General features: G+C 45.5%; 1 protein-coding gene across 1 annotated transcript in view; it reads right to left on the reverse strand.

The window, feature by feature from the left end:
- Positions 1-19,834, reverse strand: part of abcc2 (ATP-binding cassette, sub-family C (CFTR/MRP), member 2) — a 75,893-nt gene that overhangs the window by 18,136 nt on the left and 37,923 nt on the right. Inside the window, exons 13-22 of the mRNA XM_060842204.1 lie at positions 18,867-19,013; positions 17,011-17,095; positions 15,860-15,926; positions 15,229-15,355; positions 12,985-13,161; positions 10,456-10,623; positions 7,411-7,657; positions 5,279-5,348; positions 3,290-3,413; positions 1,576-1,795 (exon numbers count right to left, since the gene is read on the reverse strand). Coding sequence (XP_060698187.1) covers positions 1,576-1,795; positions 3,290-3,413; positions 5,279-5,348; positions 7,411-7,657; positions 10,456-10,623; positions 12,985-13,161; positions 15,229-15,355; positions 15,860-15,926; positions 17,011-17,095; positions 18,867-19,013 — 1,432 coding nt within the window. The remainder of the gene's footprint in view (positions 1-1,575; positions 1,796-3,289; positions 3,414-5,278; positions 5,349-7,410; positions 7,658-10,455; positions 10,624-12,984; positions 13,162-15,228; positions 15,356-15,859; positions 15,927-17,010; positions 17,096-18,866; positions 19,014-19,834) is intronic.

The raw sequence follows: 19,834 nt of genomic DNA on the forward strand, positions 1-19,834 counted from the left end.
AGTAATGCAGTTGACTCTTAACTGTTCCTCTGGGCAATTAGGGATGGACAATAAATGCTGCCTAGTCAGTGATACCCTCATCCCATGAATGAATTTTAAAAAACAGTGCATTGGCTGCGACCCCTGCTACAGTGTGTGGAATGCAAACCCCAGAGCTGTGCACAGGCAGCAAGTCCCAGGAGGAGGCAGGCATGGGGGGGAGGCTGTCCTGGAAATTACCTCAGAGCAGCCGAGTGCCGGTAGGGAGTGGTCTGGCGCTTGGAGCAGAGCGAGGATGGCTGTTGGACTGGGGTCTGCTGCAGGCAGTCAGACCATGTGTGGCGTCCCCATGCTGAGCTGCTGCACTATAATGTCTATTTGAAATGTCCCACCTTCCTGTAATGTCAACCCTTAACGATGTCCCATCCTGAACTTAATTTTGAACTCTGTAAGTAATACAACCACTTTCATTCCTCTGCAGTGTCCAAGAATTGCACCTGGGTACTTGTACCTAAGACATCACCATAAGAAGACAGACAATATAAAATCTTTTCACTTTACTCCTGCAATGGAGTGCATGTGACAATCAAAGGATAGATTAGATTAGATTAGATTACTTACAGTGTGGAAACAGGCCCTTCGGCCCAACAAATCCACACCGACCCGCCGAAGCGCAACCCACCCATACCCCTACATTTACCCCTTAGCTAACACTACGGGCAATTTAGCATGGCCAATTCACCTGACCCGCACATCTTTGGACTGTGGGAGGAAACCGGAGCACCCGGAGGAAACCCACGCAGACACAGGGAGAACGTGCAAACTCCACACAGTCAGTCGCCTGTATTGTATTGTATACTGTATTGTAAGATGAGACCTCAATATACCAACTCGCCCAAAACACCACACCACCAACAATGTTGCTCTCCTGCAGTACTGCACCAGTCCCAGCCTGGACCTGGTGCTTAAGTCTCAGGAGTTGGGTTTGAATGCACAACCTTCGACTCCAAGGCAAGAGTTCTGTCCCTGAGCCACAGCTAACACCATAAAATACTAGAAAATTCCAAATCTGTCTTTTAAGAAGATAAAAATCAAGTGAAGTAAATCAATAATGCGGAGCTTTTTTATGGAGTTCATAAGGAAGGATTGTTGATGAGGAAGGCGGGATGGAGGCTAAAGAGAAGAGACAGCTTTCTGAGCACTGGTGGAGGAACCAGAGAAGGAGAATTGGTGAGTTGTGATGAAATGGAATGTGTTCCCCTAAAGGGCAATAGAAGCAGATTCAAACATAACGACTTTTGAAAAACAACTTGGATAAATATTTCAAAAGGAAAATTTTACAGGGCACTGAGCAAAAGCAATGTGGATGGAAAATAGTTGAAGGCAGGTGAGGTACCTTTCAAAGAGCGACAACACAACCACAGTGGGCCGAATGGCCTCCGTCCTGATGTAAGGTTCTGGGTCGCACGACATCAGGCAGGAAACTTGAGTTGTCTCAAGTAGCAGGCAGCAAGGGTGACAAATGAGGAGATACCAATCAGCGACCAGTGTTTTTGTCGCTCCTTCAACCCGAGTGTAGAACCGAGAGGCACTCACCTTGTGCGACGCCCAAAACACCAAAGATGCCAAGTCGCCAATCACGCTCGGATATTGGGTAGGTGGTGTTGATGTAGTGGCTGGCATTATTGGTCCAGTCACTGAGCCAGAGGTTCTGCCCAATGGTTGCCACGTTCTGGGTGATGTACGACAGGATTATCAGCAGTGAGTACCACCAGCCAATAGCACGGAGGTATTTCCAGTAGATTGAGAACTTCACCTGCCAATCAAAACAGAACCCCAAACAGACCAATCAGGACAGGTAACCAAGTCACATGGTCACTCTTTACCCTTTGAACTTTAGGAATCAAGGGATAGGATGATTGGGTGAGAAGTTGAAGTTTAGGTCAAGGATTAGCTGGTCATCTCGCTGAACAACAACTGACTCCTCATTCTGCTAAAAATTCTTATGCAGCTGACAAAACTATGGGAAAGTTGGTTTCTCAGCCCAATTGCTCTCCTTACCACGTCAGCTGTTTGATGTGCAATGCTATGGGCTTCAGCATCTTGCTCATGAAATCAGCAGCACAAGAGGCCATTCAGCCCACTGTATCTATGCTGATGTTACATTTTCAGCAGAATCTAACTAGTTCAATCTCACCTTGTTGCCTTTCCCCTTATATCTTTTTACAGTATCCCTAGTGTTCTAGAGCCAGCATAATTCCACAGCTGAACTGATCCAGAGTTGAACTCATTTGGAGCTGGGATGTTCCAGAGTTTAGCTATTCTGACCTTTAACTGTTCCGGATTTGAACTGTTCTGGAGTTTTACTGCTCCAGAGTTTAACTGTTCCGGAGTTTAACTGCTCCAGAGTTTAACTGCTCCAGAGTTTAACTGTTCTGGAGTTTAACTGCTCCAGAGTTTAACTGCTCCAGAGTTTAACTGTCCTGGAGTTTGCTATTCCAGGGTTAAACTGTTTAATAGTTTAGCTGTTCTGAAATGTAATAGTTCTGGAATTTAGCTATTTTAGAGTTTAGCTGTTCCAAAATTAAGGGTTTAACCATGTTGGAGTTTAATTATTCTGGAATTTAGCTATTCAAGACTTTTGCTGTTTCAAAGTTAAGTTGTTCCAAAGTTAAGCTTCCAGAATTTAATCATGCTGAATTTAATTATTCAAGAGTTTAGCTGTTCCAGAGTTTAACTGTTCTGGAGTTAATTGTTCTAAACTTAAGCTTTTTTGAAGTTTAATTATTCTGGAGTTGAATTGTTCTGGACTTTAATGTTCTGGATCTTGGATATTCTAGAATTTAGCTGTTCCAGAATTTAATTGTTTTGGAGTTTCGCTGTTCTGGAGTTTAATTGTTCCAGAGTTTAATTATTCCAAAGTTTAGCTCTTCCATAATTTAGCTGTTCCAGAGATTGACTGTTCTGGAGTATAATTGTTCCAGTGTTTAGCTGTTCTATAGTATCGCTGGTTTGGAGTTGTCTTTGCATTGCTTCTCATTCAGAATTATAGAATTATAAACCAGAACATTGATAAATGGGCAATCCTCTTATGATCTATTCACTGGTTGGTTCAAGAATGCAAACTCACCATGTGGCAGAACTGAGAATAACCTAAACCCCTCACTCTGAGCAATAGCCTTCAACAATTACCACCTTGCCCCATCTGTAAAGAAGAGACTATCCTGACAGAATGGTTTTTTTTATCCTTGGTCTGTATGGACAATGCCTTTTAACCTTCCACAGTTCCTGTGTGCAAGTGACAGCTTACCTTGCCTGTTTCCATGGTTTCTTTCTCTATCAGTTTCTGGCCCTTCACCATTTCCACTTGCCCTTCCTTCTGTGACACCAGGTTCTTGTCCCTCTTGGCCTTCTTCAGAGACACTCTAATGCTGCTCTTGCTAAAGGAAGGATCGGAGAGAGAGTTTAAACTGAAGATCTCCTTCCTTTAACCTCTCGCTGATTACTCAGCCAGTTGGTGAGCTTCTCACTCTCTGAATTTAGTCAAACTAACCAACAGAACCAAAGACAAAATCCTAATTTTGGTTGCAGAATCTCAGGATCCCTCAAAGCACTTCACAGCTGCTGAGGTGCCTGAAGCCCCAGCAGTCAATGTGAATCCTGCCGGGAGCAGTGTGCTAATGGCCAAGCCATCTGGTCATGTTGCTGAGGGATAAATAGTGTCCGTGGACATCAGGGCAAATCCTGCTGGTGCCCCACCTGGCAGGGTGGACAGGAGCTTGGTCTCATTGGACAGATGGCACATCCAGCAAGGCAGCACTCCCTCAGCGCTGCACTGACAGTGCCAGCCTCAACTTGGCACCACTCCCTGGAGTGGGACTCACAACCATGACCCCTGACCTTCTGGTTCAGAAGGTCAGGGTGGTGATGGGGACACATCAAGGAGTTTTGGTAAGCTAAAAGGAGAGAGGATTAACTGGCAACTTGCTCCTCGTTCCTGTAACTCCTCCTGGAATGGGAGCGCACACTATATATATATATGTACGTTATGTATGTTGTGTGTGTGTGTGCACGCATGTGTGAGAGAGTGTGTGTGAATGTGTGGGCATGAGTGTGAGTGTGTGTGTTGCTTGGAGGTTTAATATGTGAGTGTGTGTATGAGTCTGTGTATGTGTGTCAGTGTGTGTGAGTGAGTGAGCGTGTGCATCTGTGCTAATGTGCATGTGTATGTATATGTGTTTGTGTCAACGAGAGTGTGTGTCTGAGTGTGTGTGTTTGTGTCAATGAGTGTGTGGCTGTGAGTGTGTGTGTGTGCATGTGAATGAGTGAGCGTGTGTATATCAATGTGTCAGTGTGAGTGTATGTGTGTGAGAATATGAGTGTATGTGAGTGTGTGTGAATGAGTGTGTCTGTGAGTGTGTGTCTGTGCATGTGAGCGTGTGAGCGTGTGTATGTCAACGTGTCAATGTGAGTGTATGTATGCGTATGAATGAGTGTGTCTGTGCATGAGTGTGTGAATGTGTGTATGTCAGTGTGTCAGTGTGAGTGTCTGTGTGCATGTGTGAGTATGAGTGTGTATGTGACTGTGTGTATGTGTGTTGTGTGTGTGAATGTATGTGTCTGTCTGTATGTGTGTGACTGTGTGTGTGATTGTGAGAGTGTGTATGTGAGTGTATGTGTGAGTGCGTGTGTGTCTGTATGTGTGTGACTGTGTGTGTGTCTGTGAGAGTGTGTCTGTGTGCATGTGTGTGTGTTGTACGTGTGTGATTGTGAGTGTATGTCTATGAGAGTGTGTGTGTGTGTCTGTGAGAGTGTGTGTGTCTGTGTGTGTCTGTGTGCATGTGTCTGTGTGCATGTGTGTCTATGTGTGTGTGTTGTACGTGTGTGATTGTGAGTGTATGTCTATGAGAGTGTGTGTATGATGTGTGTGTATCTGTGAGAGTGTGTGTTGCTTGTATATCGGGATACATTAGTTGGCGTTGGATTAAATGCTTTGAGAAATGAAAGCCGTTTCCATTGTTGCAGACTCCTCGTTTAAATTCAAGAGTTGTGCAGCCGCAGATTTTATCCTGCACACGTCAGGTAGAGCATTATCCCCAAGTGACCAGAGGACAGAAAGAGGCCATTCAGTCATTCTTCCTCTTTTAAGATCAGTCACACAGCCCTATTGTTTTCCCACACCTTTGGCAATACACTCCATGTGTTTTTTTTGCATTCCTGAGATTGTGAAATACAAATAATGAAGTGTTAACCACATGATTCACACTGCTGAGCAGGTTTTATTGAAGATTACCTCCACTTCCTGCTTCTAGCCCGTTCACTGTTCTCCCGTTTCAGGCTCAGTGTTATCGCCTCACTCGGATCCACAGCTACTTGAGACTCTTGATCATCACCCGGTGCGAGATCTTCCTCTGTCACCACGTTGACTGAAAGCAGACAGGATACTGACTGAAAACTCACTGAAGGTGATTCAGCCCATTGAGCCCAACAACCCTCTGATTTCTCTGTGATCCTCCAAAGTCATTTTTGTAATTAAAGGCGCTACATAAATTCAAGCTGTCATCAGCAATTTGGCATGGAGGGAGTGGTACGCAGCGATCGGAGGTTAGAATGTTCACTATTCAAAGCTAAAAGAAAGAAAAAGCTTCAAATATACTGAATGACCCAGCATAGACAGCCCACTGCAGGAAAGACTTCCACATTCACTATTCTGGGAGAGAAGAAATTCCTCCACATTTCTGACTGAAATGCCCCTTACTCTGGGATAACACCCTCTGCTCCTAGACTCTCCCACAAAGATAGAATAGAATCCCTACAGTGTGGAAACAGGCCTTTCGGCCCAACAAGTCCACACTAACCCTCCGAAGAGTATCCTACCCAGACCAATCCCAACATTTACCCCTGGCTAGTGCACCTAATCTACACACCCCTGAACACTATGGACAATTTAGCATGGCCAATTCACCTAACCTGCACATCTTTGGACTCTGGGAGTAAACTGTGAAACTTGAAAGGGTTCAAAAAGGATTTAGAAGGACGTTGCCAGGGTTGGAGGATTTGAGCTATAGGAGGGGGTGAACAGGCTGGGGCTGTTTTCCCTGGAACGTTGGAGGCTGAGGGGTGACCTTATAGAGGTTTATAAAATCATGAGAGGCATGGATAGGATAAATAGACAAGGTCTTTTCTCTGGGGTTGGGGAGTCCAGAACTAGAGGGCATAGGTTTAGGGTGAGAGGGGAAAGATATAAAAGAGACCTAAGGGGCAACTTTTTCACACAGAGGGTGGTACGTGTATGGAATGAGCTGCCAGAGGATGTGGTGGAAGCTGGTACAATTGCAACATTTAAGAGGCATTTGGATGGGTATAAGAATAGGAAGGGTTTGGAAGGATATGGGCTGGATGCTGCCAGATGGGACTAGTTTGGGTTGGGATATCTGGTTGGCGTGGACAGGTTGGACCGAAGGGTCTGTTTCCATGCTGTACATCTCTATGATTCTATGACTCTATGGAGGAAACCCACGCTGACACGGGGAGAATGTGCAGACTCTCCATTGTCACAGACTCCTAGAGCAAAGTGGGTTTAAATTCGCCCGAGGCTGGAATCGCACCTGGGTCCCTGCCGCTGTGAGGCAGCAGTGCTAACCACTGAGCCATCGTGCCATCCATAAGGGGAAACAAGCTCCACACATCTAGCCTGTCAAGCCCCTGACTAACCTTAATTAGGTCTCCTCTCAATCTCCGAAACATCAATGAGTACAGGCCCAGTCTACTCAATCTCTCCCCTGAAGAAAATCCCTCCTCATGTGGATCAGCCGAATGTTACTTCTCTGGGCTTCAGTTGCCTGCCACTGCGATCCCCTCCCCTCCCCCAACACCACCCCCACCCCACCCCCCTTCTTATCACATGGTCTGCTATTACACACAACCCATTGTTAGCCACTAATCATCCCCATGAGCAGCTATTCATTCTCCTAGCCAAATGGTTAAAAACACCTTTGCCAGTCCAATTGTTGTCTCTCTTTGGGTTCTATCTCCACCTGTCGTTTATCCATACCCCCTCCCCCACCCTCTCTTCTGCAAAATAAAACGTTTTCCTCGCTACCATCAGTACTGAGGAAGCAGTCGCTGGACCTGAAATGGTAACTCCATGGTTGCTGCCAGATCTGCTGAGCTTTTCCAGGTGAACCTTCAGTGACCTTTGGTTAACATCGAATCTCAGGGTATTACTTTGCTGAATAGGTTCCCATTGTGTGTCGAAAGAAGTACCTAGGGTTAAATGTATTGCAGAGAATCTCGAGTGGGGCAGGAGGAATAGGTTCAGTGAACTGAGTGCCATTGTCCATTCTCTCAGTAATCGCACTCCATACACTAACCATGCTGTGACTCCAGCCTGCCTTGGTGAGAGCTGTCCTTACGAGACTGTCCATGTGCATGGAATTGTTGGTATCCCTGTGGGAATTGTAAAGGCGGGAAATTTGACGGCTGACTCCATACCTGTTGGCTCTCCCTCCTCACTGTGACTCCCTTCTCCGTAGGTATTCAGGAAGTCTGCAAATGCCCCCCTGTTCGCCCTCAGTGTCTTGTACGAGCCCACTTCAGACACTTCACCGTTCACCAAAACCACAATCTCATCTGTTTGAGGCAGAAACGTGACTCCGTGAGTCACGAGGATTCGAGTCTGTTTGAAAAAACACGGATCGTCAGAGCATCGTGTAGAATTCTGCATAGAAATAGGCCATTTGGCCCAGCAAAACCATGCCAGCATTGATCCTCCTTCCAAACCCACTCTGTCTCAGACTACCCTTCTGTACTAACCAGGAATTCTCCAGCTGGGGGCGCTGATGAGATCAATGGGCAAAACCTTTGGAGCAGTTCGGGTCGGGGACGCTGTGAGAGGCGGTGACATGGGAGTTTCACCAAGGTTGGGAGACCCCATGAGGGGTGTGAGACTGCTTTGATTCCAGGCACCCCATTCAATCCCAAACCCAAACTGCACACCTGCTCAGGCCTGTTCCCACATAGCTCAGTGGTTAGCATTGTTGCCTAACAGCAGCAGGGACCCAGGTTTGATTCCAGCCTCAGGCAACTATCTATGTGAAATTTGCATATTCTCCCTGTGTCTGGATGGGTTTCCTCCCACAATCACAAAGATGTGCAGGTTAGGTGGCTTGGCCATGCTAGATTGCCCATAGTGTCCAGGGATGTGCAGGCTAGGTGGATTAGCTAGGGCAAGTGTAGGGTTACAGCAATAGGGTGGATCTAGGTGGGATGCTCTTCACTTGATGGGCCAAATGGCCTGCTTCCACACTGTAGGGATTCGATGATGTGAGTAATACAGAGCAAAGACATCCTGATGTAGGGCAAAAGGCCAACCTACATGACAGCTCCAGAATATTCCGGCCAGTGACCCATTGTGGCTTCATTCTCGCTGATGTGTTTGTCTGGCTTTCCCGTAAATGCATCCATGTTAATCACCATAATTACTGTACTTGTACTCAGAGAGAACAGTGAGATGCATTCACACGTCATTAACTCAGAGCATTTCAAAGCCCTTCCCCATGAAATGCTCACCCTCTGACAGTGTGGCACTCCCTCAGTACTATCTCTCTGACAGTGCAGCACACCCTCAATATTGACTCTCTGACAGTGCGGCACTCCCTCAGTACTGACCTTCTGACAGTGCAGCGCTCCCTCAGTATTATCTCTCTGCCAGTGCGACACTCCCTCAGGACTGACCCTCTGACAGTGTGGCACTCCCTCAGTACTGACCCTCTGACAGTGCAGCACTCCCTCAGTACTGACTCTCTGACAGTGCAGCACTCCCTCAGTACTGACCCTCTGACAATGCAGCACTCCCTCAGTACTGACCTTCTGACAGAGGAGCACTTCCTCAGCACTGACCCTCCGACAGTGCGGCACTCCCTCAGTACTGACCCTCTGACAGTGCAGCACTCCCTCAGTACTGACCCTCTGACAGTGCAGCACTCCCTCAGTCATGACCCTCGGACTGTGCGGCACTCCCTTATTACTGCACTGGCAGCATGAGAACGGAAATTGTCATCAATTTTATGGAGTGAGCCAAGACTTCCACCTTCTGGCTCTGATGTGTAAGTACTACTCACTAAGTTTACTCTCTGTTTAAAATAGCAAATAGTTGAAAAGCTACATTCAGTAAAGCGAATGCAACTATCATTTTCGAAAGGGAACAGGATCAATCTTTGCATGACTGAGCAAAGACACAAGGATTGATGGGATGCATTAAACAAAGAGCCAGCAAAGCCACAATGGGAGAAATGGCTTTAGGACTATGCTGTATGGCTCTGAACCAATCAGAATAGCAGGACCCGATTGGGCAGCATGGTGGCTCAGTGGTTGGTGCTGCTGCCTCACAATGCCAGGGTCCTGGGTTCGATTCCAGCCTTGGGCGACTGTCTGTGTGGAGTTTGCGCATTCACCCTGTGTCAGTGTGGGTTTCCTCCGGGTGCTCCGGTTTCCTCCCACAGTCCAAAGATGTGCAGGTCAGGTAAATTGGCCGTGCTAATTTACCCACAGTGTCCAGGATTAGGTGACAGGATTGTGTGGGTTAGGTGACTTAGTCTGGGGTAAATGTAGAGTAGTAGGGGAATGAGTCTGGGTGGGTGACTCTTTGGAGGGTCAGTGTGGACTTGTTGGGCCGAAGGGCCTGTTTCCACACTGTAGGGATTCTATGACTTCACTGCCCAGTCTGCTCTGAATAGGCAAATCCCAACCAAAGAAGCAATTGGAGATGAGCGCCATCATAGAAACTTGAGTCAAAGAGACGACCATACATCAGTAACTGATAAATCCTTAATAAAAACCAAAGGAACTATGAATGCTGTAAATCTTAAACAAAAACAGAAATTTCTGGAAAAGCTCAGAGTCTGGCTGCATCAAAGGAGAGAAATCAGAGTTAATCAGAACTGAGGAAGGGTCTCTCAACCTTAAACGTTAACTCGGATTTCCCTGCACAGATGTTGTTAGACCTGCTGAGCTTTTCCTGCATTTTCTGTTTCTGATTCCAACAAACCCATGTCTGGATTACTCTGTATCTAACCTGGTGCTGTTCCTGTGGTGGGAGTGTTTGATGGGAATAGTGTAGAGGCAGCTTTACTTCCATTTCAAAAGAGCAATGGCAGTTTTGCTTTCAGTTTAAAAGAGTAGAGAGAGCTTTATTTTCTATCTAACTCCATGCTATACTTGTCCTGGGAGTGTTTGATGGGAAGACTGTCATGGGATCTTTACTTTCATTTCAAAAGAGTAGAAAGTGCTTTACTCTTTAACCAAATGCATGCTGCCCTGTCCTAGGATTGTTTGACTGGGACAGTGTAGACACAGCTTTACTCTCAATCTAACCCTGTCCTGGATCAAATGGAACATACATTAATATCAATAATCACACAACATCGAAATGCTTATCAACTTAATTTAAAACATTCCCCGGAAACCCAGTCTCACCTTGTTCTTTAGCAGACCATTTGGACCAATAACCTTCTCAAAGATGTGTTTTCCCACATGTGCATCCACAGCAGAGAGTGGGTCATCCAGTACGATGATATCTGAATCGCTATACACTGCCCTCGCAAGGCTAACCCGCTGCTTCTGTCCTCCACTCAGATTGATACCCTGGGAAAGAGAATCATTCAATCGAGGAATGACCAATTCCTTCTTGTTCAGAACCAGAGAATCTTCCAGCACAGTGTTACAATCCCAGCTGACCTTACTACTGGACAAGTCAGATCGCAGACTGAAATCTAGCTCAATAGATATTTTTTTAATTTAAAGAGTTGGCCATTCCCTGAAGCATACCCACTCAATGCTTAAGACTTGATTTAACAATTAAACAGAAGTTTATTACACAAAATATTTGAAGATGAAATAGAATAATCCAATAACCCAATTTATAAGATTGTGAAACACAAGGTAAAAATATGATCCCACTATCCAACACCACCACGTCACTGTATTCAAATACCAGAGAGAACTCTCTTCTCTACATCACATTTATAGTTTTCATTTGTCTTTTTTTTCAATTCCTGCTCTTGAGAGCCATTTCCACAAGTATCCACACAACTGAAATGAGACTTTCTCAGCTTCAATTAACTCCTTCCGGGTTCTAACCAAATACTTCTGGTCTGGAATTTCCAAACTAAAACTCTTACCTGAGGTAGCCTATTTCCTAACTAATTCCTAGCTTTGTGATCATTCTTATCTTCTTATATCAACCATGGCTTCTGGTGAACTGAAACCAAAAGCTTTCTAATCTAAGGATCCTTCCCTTAAACAAACATTCAATTCATCATTCTTCCGTGCTAATAGCAATTTATCGCTTTTCAATATTTACTCTGTCCAATCAAAAAACTCTCACAATGCAAATAAATTTCTATTATCACTCTAGAAGCCCTTTCTGTCTCAAACCCATTTTACAAAAAGGCTCCAGAAAGATTGACAATTTAATTATTAAATCCCATCATATACAAAGACTAAAACCCATATGCCACCAGTTTAAAACCCAAATTTGAAAATAAATCATACTACCATATAAATCTATCACATTCCTTACAATTCACAACAGTAAGAGGGCATTCAACCCATTACACCTATACTAATTTGCTGAATAATCAGTTTTGTTTTGTCTCACACACTGCTTTTTGTATGTAGCCCTATCAATTCCTAATCCTCCAGCACCTTCCGGTCCTTTCTAAAAAGGTCTATGGAATCATTTTACAACATTGGTTCTTATCGAGCCTGCAAAATCCCAACAACTCTCCCAATCTTTTGCCATTGACTTTGAATCTCCGAGCCTGGTTATTGAAAACAATTCACCAACTTCTCCCATTTTCTTGACAATCTCTGTTACATGTTAACCTTCTCTGGAATTGACCCTAGATGGAATAGTGACAGCACTGCCAAGGAAGTCTTTCTAGTTTCCAATTCTCTCATCAGAATGACCCAGGCTGATTAGTAGGGTGTTTGGGTTCAAATCCATCATATCAGCTGGTGGACTAGTCCATGAACCATCATCAATTGTTGTACAAACCCATCTGGTTCACTAATGTCCTTTAGGAAAGGACATCTGCCATCCTTGACCAGTCTTTTTTATTCATTCATGGGATGAGGGCATCACTGGCTAGGCAGCATTTATTGACCATCCCTAACTGCTCAGAGAGCAGTTCCGAGTCAACCACATTGCTGTGGGTTTGGAATCACATGTAGGCCAGATCAGATAAGGATGGCAGTTTCCTTCCCTCAAGGATACTAGTGAACCAGATGGGTTTTCCCAACAATGGATTCATGGTCATTATTAGATCTTAATTCCAAATCAAATTCTACCATGTGATGTGGCGGGATTCTAACCTGAGTCCCCAGAATGTTATCTGGGTCACTGGATTAACAGTCCAGCGATAATACGGGCGGCACGGTGGCACAGTGGTTAGCACTGTTGCCTCACAGCGCCAGAGACCCGGATTCAATTCCCGACTCAGGCGACTGACTGTGTGGAGTTTGCACATTCTCCTCGTGTCTACGTGGGTTTCCTCCGGGTGCTCCGGTTTCCTCCCACAGTCCAAAAATGTGCAGGTTAGGTGAATTGGCCATGCTAAATTGCCCTAGTGTTAGGTATAGGAGTAAATGTAGGGGAATGGGTCTGGTTGGGTGCGCTTCGGCGGGTCGGTGTGGACTTGTTGGGCCGAAGGGCCTGTTTCCACACTGTAAGTAATCTAATCTAATCTAATACCACTAGGCCATCGGCTACACAGTGACTCCAGACCCCCATCCCATAGTGACATGGTTGCCTCTTGATGAAATGGCTTAGGAAGCCACTCAGTTCACGCCAATGACAGACAGACAACAAGTGCTGGCCTTGGCAGCAATACCAGAAAGAACCAAGAACATAAAATTGAACAAGAAGAAAACGTCACATCTTAAAAATGTATGCTTTGGTTCAGAGCCCAGTTCAAACATCATTGCTGAATTTTTATCTTGTACCTTTTCTCCAATCTCTGTCTGGTCCCCAGCTGGTAATAACTCCAGGTCTGGCAGAAGAGCACAGGCCTCTAGGACTTTCTGGTATCGAGACTCTTCCCACTCCAGACCAAACAAGATATTGTCCTGGAGAGTATTATTTTGGATCCATGCTTGCTGAGGCACGTAGGCAAATGAACCCTAAAAGCACATAATTCACAAAGTGAGGAGGAGAAGCCTTCTGTCCCTCTGCTTGTACCATCACTTGGCTCCATATATGAAAGCAAATCTGCTCCCTCACCTCACAAGGAGCTTGTGTTCCCCTCCTCTCTAGTGACCTTATCACGAGGGGCATGAATAGGGTGAACAGTCAAGGACTTTTCCCTGGGGTGGGGGAGTCCAAAACTAAAGGGCATAAGTTTAAGGTGAGAGGGGAAAACTTTAAAAGGGACCTAAAGGGCAACTTTTTCACACAGAGGGTGGTGTGTGTATGGAATGAGCTCCAGAGGAAGTGGTGAAGGTGCGTACAATTACAGCATTTAAAAGGCATCTGGATGGGTATATGAATAGGAAGGGTTTGGAGGGATATGGGCCAGGTGCTGGCAAATGGGACTAGATTAGGTTAGGATAGCTGGTCGGCATGGACGAGTTGGACCGAAGGGTCTGTTTCTGTGCTGAAGCTCTATGAGTGTATGAACCTCTCTGTGTTTTCAAATAAGTCCTTAATCATGGGACCATTTCAACCTCATCAACATTACATTGCAGGGTCTACAACTTGCTGTAAAGTTTTGTGGTCCGTTGGCTCACTGTCTTTTCCCTCAAAGTCAGAAGGCTGTGGGTTGATGACCTTCTGCAGATATTGGTACTCGGAGGTGCATGCTGGGAGAGTGCTGTACTGCCAGGCACCTTGCCTTTCCAATGCGATGTTAAAATGAGTCCTCATCAGCCCTCATGGGTGAACCCAGAAGATTTTGTGACCTCTGTTTTGGAGGAGAAGTAGGGGTGGTCAACCAATGATCTGGGGAAGACTTACCCCTTAACCCGCAATACAACTAAATGGATTCTGTACGCAAAATACATGGATTGAGACTTGAAAGCATTACCATCAAACTCGAAGGGGGAGGGGAAGGAAAGAAGCCAAAGATGTAGAGATCATTACCAGAAACAAGGGGATCAATGAGTTAAACTTGATGTTCACTAAAGTGAAACCCCTTCTGTAAAACCTCTACTTTTCAAGCTCAATACCATCCAAGATTAAACGGAGAAAGTAAGGACTGCAGATATTGGAGATCAGAGTTGATAGAGTGGTGCTGGAAAAGCACGGCAGGTCAGGCAGCATCCAAGGAGCAGAACTTACTCTCCTGCTCTTCGGATGCTGCCTGACCTGCTGTGCTTTTCCAGCACCACACTCTTGACCATCCAAGATTAAACAGCCCTTCCATCATCTCAATATTCACTCCCTCCATCACTGATACTCAGTAGCTGCAGTGTGTACCATCTACAAGGTGCACTGCAGCAACTCACCAAGGCTCCTTTATCAGCATCTTGCAAATTCACGACCACTTCCATCTAGAAGGACATGGGCAGCAGATACATGGGAACATCATCACTTTCAAATTCCCTCCAAGCCACTCCCATTCTGATTTGGAAATATATTGTCATTCCTTACAGAAATATGGCTCAGGGATGGACAGGACTGGCAGCTTAATGTTCCAGGATACAAATGCTACAGGAAGGATAGGAAGGGAGGCAAGATAGGAGGGGGAGTGGCACTTTTGATGAGGGATAGCATTACAGCTGTGCTGAGGGAGGATATTCCTGGGAATACATCCAGGGAAGTTATTTGGGTGGAACTGAGAAATAAGAAAGGGATGATCCCCTTATTGGGATTGTATTATAGACCCCCTAATAGTCAAATCCTGGAATTCCCTCCCTAAGGGCATTGTGGGTCTAAAACAGCACAAGGACTGCAGCAGTTCAAGAAGGCAGCTCACCCCCACCTTCTCAAGGGCAGCTAAACATTGGCCCAGCCAATAATATCCACATTCCATGAGAGAATTTTCAACAAAGTCATAAGCTTAGGACTGAACTCTACTGGCAGCTCCCTTTCCATGAGGGAAACTTTGGGAAGTCTGGCAGATGGAAGTGAAGCTGGAAAACTGAGAGACAGAAACTTGGAGAAAATTCGGAATAAGAACCAACCCTTACTCAAAGTAAAACATGGAAATTGGAAGAAGTGGGGATTTAGTAGTTGATGTTTCTCGGTACCTTTATATTTATGAATCCTTTGATGTTCTCCATTTCTCCAAGTAGCGCAGATATCAAAGAGGTCTTGCCACTCCCCACAGGCCCCACCACTGCTACCAGTTTGCCTGGTTTGATATTCAGGGTCACACTACAGGAAAAAAAACACAAAGTGGACAATTATAGGCAGTCAAGACCAGACTGTGGTTAAATGGAACAGGACACACTTCCGGTCTTAGTCCTTGTTCAGGTTAGCCCTTGCTTTTCACTCAGAAGATCATGGATTCAATCCCCATTCTGGATATTTCAGCACAGGACCTAATTGACACTCACCGACAGAGTGCTGCATTGTCAATGGTGCTGTTTCTCAGACCTGATGTTGAACCAAGGGCCCAGCTGCCTTGTCACCTGGCTGTAGTAGACACAGGAAGAGAAGTTTTCCAATGGGTTCCCGCTCCTTCTAATCTGTGACAGTCAGGGTGTGTCAACATCAGGTTCAGACTGCACTGACATTGAGATGGTGTTGGTTATCTTTGTTGTTGGCACACAGGGGAGCACTTAAGAACAGCTACAGAGGGAAGGCCCAACCTCAGCCCCCCAGCCTTAACATTTCCATCATAACAGCAGTGAAACAACATTTACAAACATCACTAACTTCTTGACGGTTGGAGTTTCATTTCTATTCCATGAAAAGGTGGCTTCTGTGAAGGTGATTGCAGAATCTGGTGACAGAACAAAATGGGAAGTGATTATTTTTTGGGAGCAATAGATGTCAATGTATTTGTGCTGCCTGACTGAATACAATATGTACAGTCATAGAACAATGCAGCACAGAACGAGACCAATCAGCCCATCACATTTAGGCCCTTTTTAGTAGAGCCATGTAATTAATTCCCCTAAACCCCATTCTTTCCCCATAGCCCTGTCAATTTGTTTCTGCTAATATTTATTTAAACATTATTTCCACCAGCTTCCATTGCCCTTTCAGACAGAGCATTCCAGATCACAATGCACTGAAGAATAAAACGTTTAGCTCATGTTGTGCCCAGTTCTTTTGTCAATCAGTTTTAATCTAAGTTGCTATGCGTACTGATCCTCCCAGCACTGGAACCAGTTTCTCCTTATTTACTCTATTAAACCCTTTCAGGATTTTGAATGCCTTGATTAATTTTTTTCCTAACTCTAATAAGAACATACTTCCCAGCTTCTGTTGTCTCTCCACATTAGCTGAAGTCCCACAAGTCTTATCCAATGTTAGTAAATCTTCTCACCACCCCCCCCCCACCCCCACTACTCTCCTTAGCCTAAAGTGTGGGCCCCATGCGACTCAAACTAAGATTTACTCCAACATGTTTGCTTTTATACTCTGTACCTCTACTGGGATCCCTGTGTGCTATCTTCAAACAGTCTTTTCAACTCGTCCTCAAACCTTTGGTGCTGATGGTTCCTCAGTCCTTTGCACCTTTCTTAAAATTGTCCATTTCACCTCCCCTCATTACTCCAAGAACAATGTATCATTTCAGACTTTCTTGAGCGTAAATTTCATCTACCCTGTGCCTTCCAATTTCATCACTATCTCCAGCCTCCTTAAGTCTTTTACCATCCTCAGCATCACTCATTACATTCTAGGTTCATGCGAGCTGCAAATATAAATTCTCCCCCCCCGTATCTCCATGTATATTAGTATATTCCCAGCCATTACTGAAGACAATTCTCTTTTGCCTTAAAGTGCAGGTGAGTATTCAACACTGACCACAGCCTCGAGCAATCATTAAACTGCTGCCCGGTTCCCCTTACCCAAAGTACCACAGCTGGGATCCTGGTGAATTGCTGATGTGTCTAGGTTTTCACTTCCGAGAAACGCTTCCAGCCTTTTGCAGGAAACCCCAGCCTACAGGTGAAAGAAATAATAAACCGAGTAATCAAGGGGTGTATGTAGTACGTAGAACATAGAACATTACAGTGCACTACAGGCCCTTCAGCTCTCAATGTCACACTGACCTGCGGAGCCAATCTGAAGCCCATCTAACTAATACTATTTCATCCATATGCCTATCCAATGACCACTTTAATGCCCTTAAAGTTGGTGAGGCTACTACTGTTGCTGGCAATGCATTCCACACCCCTACTACTCTCTGAGTAAAGAAACTACCTCTGGCATCTGTCCTATATTTATCACCTGTTTGTTTTTTGACTAGGAGTGTGACTTGTAGAATTTATAGAATAGAAGTATTTAAGGAAGATCAGTATCTCCTTTTAAAGTCTTATTAAAAGAGAGTAGACTCCTGTTCACCGTGTCAAGGAACCAGTTTTGTATCATGAGTAGGACTCCCTCCTGGGGAACATAGAAAATTGGGCCACAGTCTGAAAATAAGAGATTGGCCACTTAGGACAGAAATAAGAAGGCATTTATTAAATGGTGACAGAATTCCCCACTGTGTTGTTAAGTATGTTCATAAAGAGTTGCGTGGTTATGAAGGGATTGGGTAGGAAAGTGGAATTGGGGTCAAAGATCAGCTATGATTGGCAGGGCCATCCTGCCAAATGGTCCACTCCACCTCCAATTTCCTGTCTTCCCTGTGCCAGAAAGTTATGGGTTTAAGTCCCATTTTAAAAAAGATAGGCCCGCAGAATCCAGGTTGACACTCCAGCGCTGAGGCAGTGCCACGCTGTCCGAGGTGTTGCCTTTTGGATGAGGCATGATTGTCTGTCCTCTGTGGGGCGGATATACAAGAACAGAGCAGAGGAAGGGAAAAATTGCCTCAAGAGCAAAACCATTGCCAGAAGTTTCTGCCACCTTCGAAACAGGAGGAGGACCTTCAGCACTTGACACCTGTTCAGGGAGATCATGGCGGACATATGACCAAACTCCACTAGGCTACCTTTACTTCATAACCTTCAACATCTTTGACAAATGCGAATCTAACAGTCTGAGATTTAAAACCAACAGTTGTTTGAGCATCAAAACCATTAAGAACGTAAGAACTAGGAGCGGGAGTAGGCCATCTGGCCCCTCGGGCCTGCTCCACCATTCAATAAGATCATGGCTGATCTGTTCATGGGCGCAGCTCCACTTATCTGCCCTCTCCCCACCACCCTCAATTCTTTTATTGCTCAAAAATCTCTCATTGCCTTAAAACATTCAAAAAGGTAGTCTCAACTGCTTTGCTGAGCAGGGAATTCCACGGATTCACAAATCTTTGGATGAAGAAGTTCCTCCTCAGCTCAGTCCTAAATCTGCTCCCCCGTGTTTTGAGGCTATGCCCCCTAGTTCTAGTTTCAGTGGAAACAACCTCCCTGCTTCTATCTTATCGATTCTCTTCATAATTTTATGTTTCTCTAAAATCACCCCCTCGTTCCTCTGAATTCCAGTGAGTATAAGCCCAGTCTACTCAATCTCTCCTCATAAGTCAAACCTAGTGAACTTCCTCTGCACCCCCTCCAGTGCCAGTACGTCCTTTCTCAAGTCAGGAGGGCATTCCAAATCCCAACCAGTCCTTGTGCAAAACCATGTTTCCCAGTTTCCTCTCTGAGCATCTGTATCCTCAATTCCCTTTAGATTTCCATTGTTTCTGTTTATTGACCAGAAAGGAATTCCCATGTACTGTCCTTCTCTAAGATCCACAGTGGATAAGGCCTGCTCTGTTTGCCCCAGCTCATACCTGGACCATTGATGAGATCACCATGGGCAGCATCATCAGCGGAAAGCGCAGAATGTTGAACAGTGAGATGGAGGTAAAGGCTTTCTTAGCGTCAAGAATGTTTCTGGGATCCACAGCGAGATACACACCGAAGCTGGTTAGAGTCACCTGTTCAACACCAAGAGAGAGGACACATGTGGGTCTCTGAGAGTGACAGGAATTCTCCACTTGTCATCTTCGGTACCTTTTTAAAAAATGCACCTTCAAAAAAACAATGTTGAATGATCCACACTGGAATTGGACTGCCCAATGTGTCTCTAAACCCGAATCTCCCCCCCCCCCCCCGCCCAGTTGATCCAATCCCCAGGGTGAATCTCTTTCTTAAACCCACACTGGCCCAAATCCCAGTGAGTCTTTCCCTCTGTTCCCCGATCCCCAATGAGTCTCTCCCTCAGTCCCCTGATCCCCAGTAAGTCTCCCCCTCAGTCCCCCGATCCCCAGTGAGTCTCCCCCTCAACACCCCAATCCCTAGTGAGTCTCCCCAACACCCCGATCCCCAGAGAGTCTTCCCCTCAACATCCTGATCCCTAGTGAGTCTCTCCCTCAGACCCCCGATCCCCAGTGAGTCTCTCCCCAACACCCCGATCCCCAGAGAGTCTCCCCCTCAACACCCTGATCCCTAGTGAGTCTCTCCCTCAGTCCCCCAACCATAGTGAGTCTCCCCCTCAATATCCCGATCCTCAGTGAGTCTCTCCCTCAATATCCCGATCCCCAGTGAGTCTCCCCCTCGGTCCCCTGATCCCTATTTTGTCTCCTCTTCCAGCCCTAGTGAGTCTTCAACCTCCCTTTCATTCTCACACCTCTTCCTGGCCTGGAATCCTGACAGATCCCTGTGCTCCCACAATTCCGATCTCTGGAACATTCTCAATTTTCAGTGCTTCCCAGTTAGTGGTTATGCCTTCACCTACCAGGGCCTTGAACTCCAGAAT

This window comes from Hemiscyllium ocellatum, chromosome 22 (assembly GCF_020745735.1).
Source record: "Hemiscyllium ocellatum isolate sHemOce1 chromosome 22, sHemOce1.pat.X.cur, whole genome shotgun sequence".
Classification (NCBI taxonomy): Eukaryota; Metazoa; Chordata; class Chondrichthyes; order Orectolobiformes; family Hemiscylliidae; genus Hemiscyllium; species Hemiscyllium ocellatum.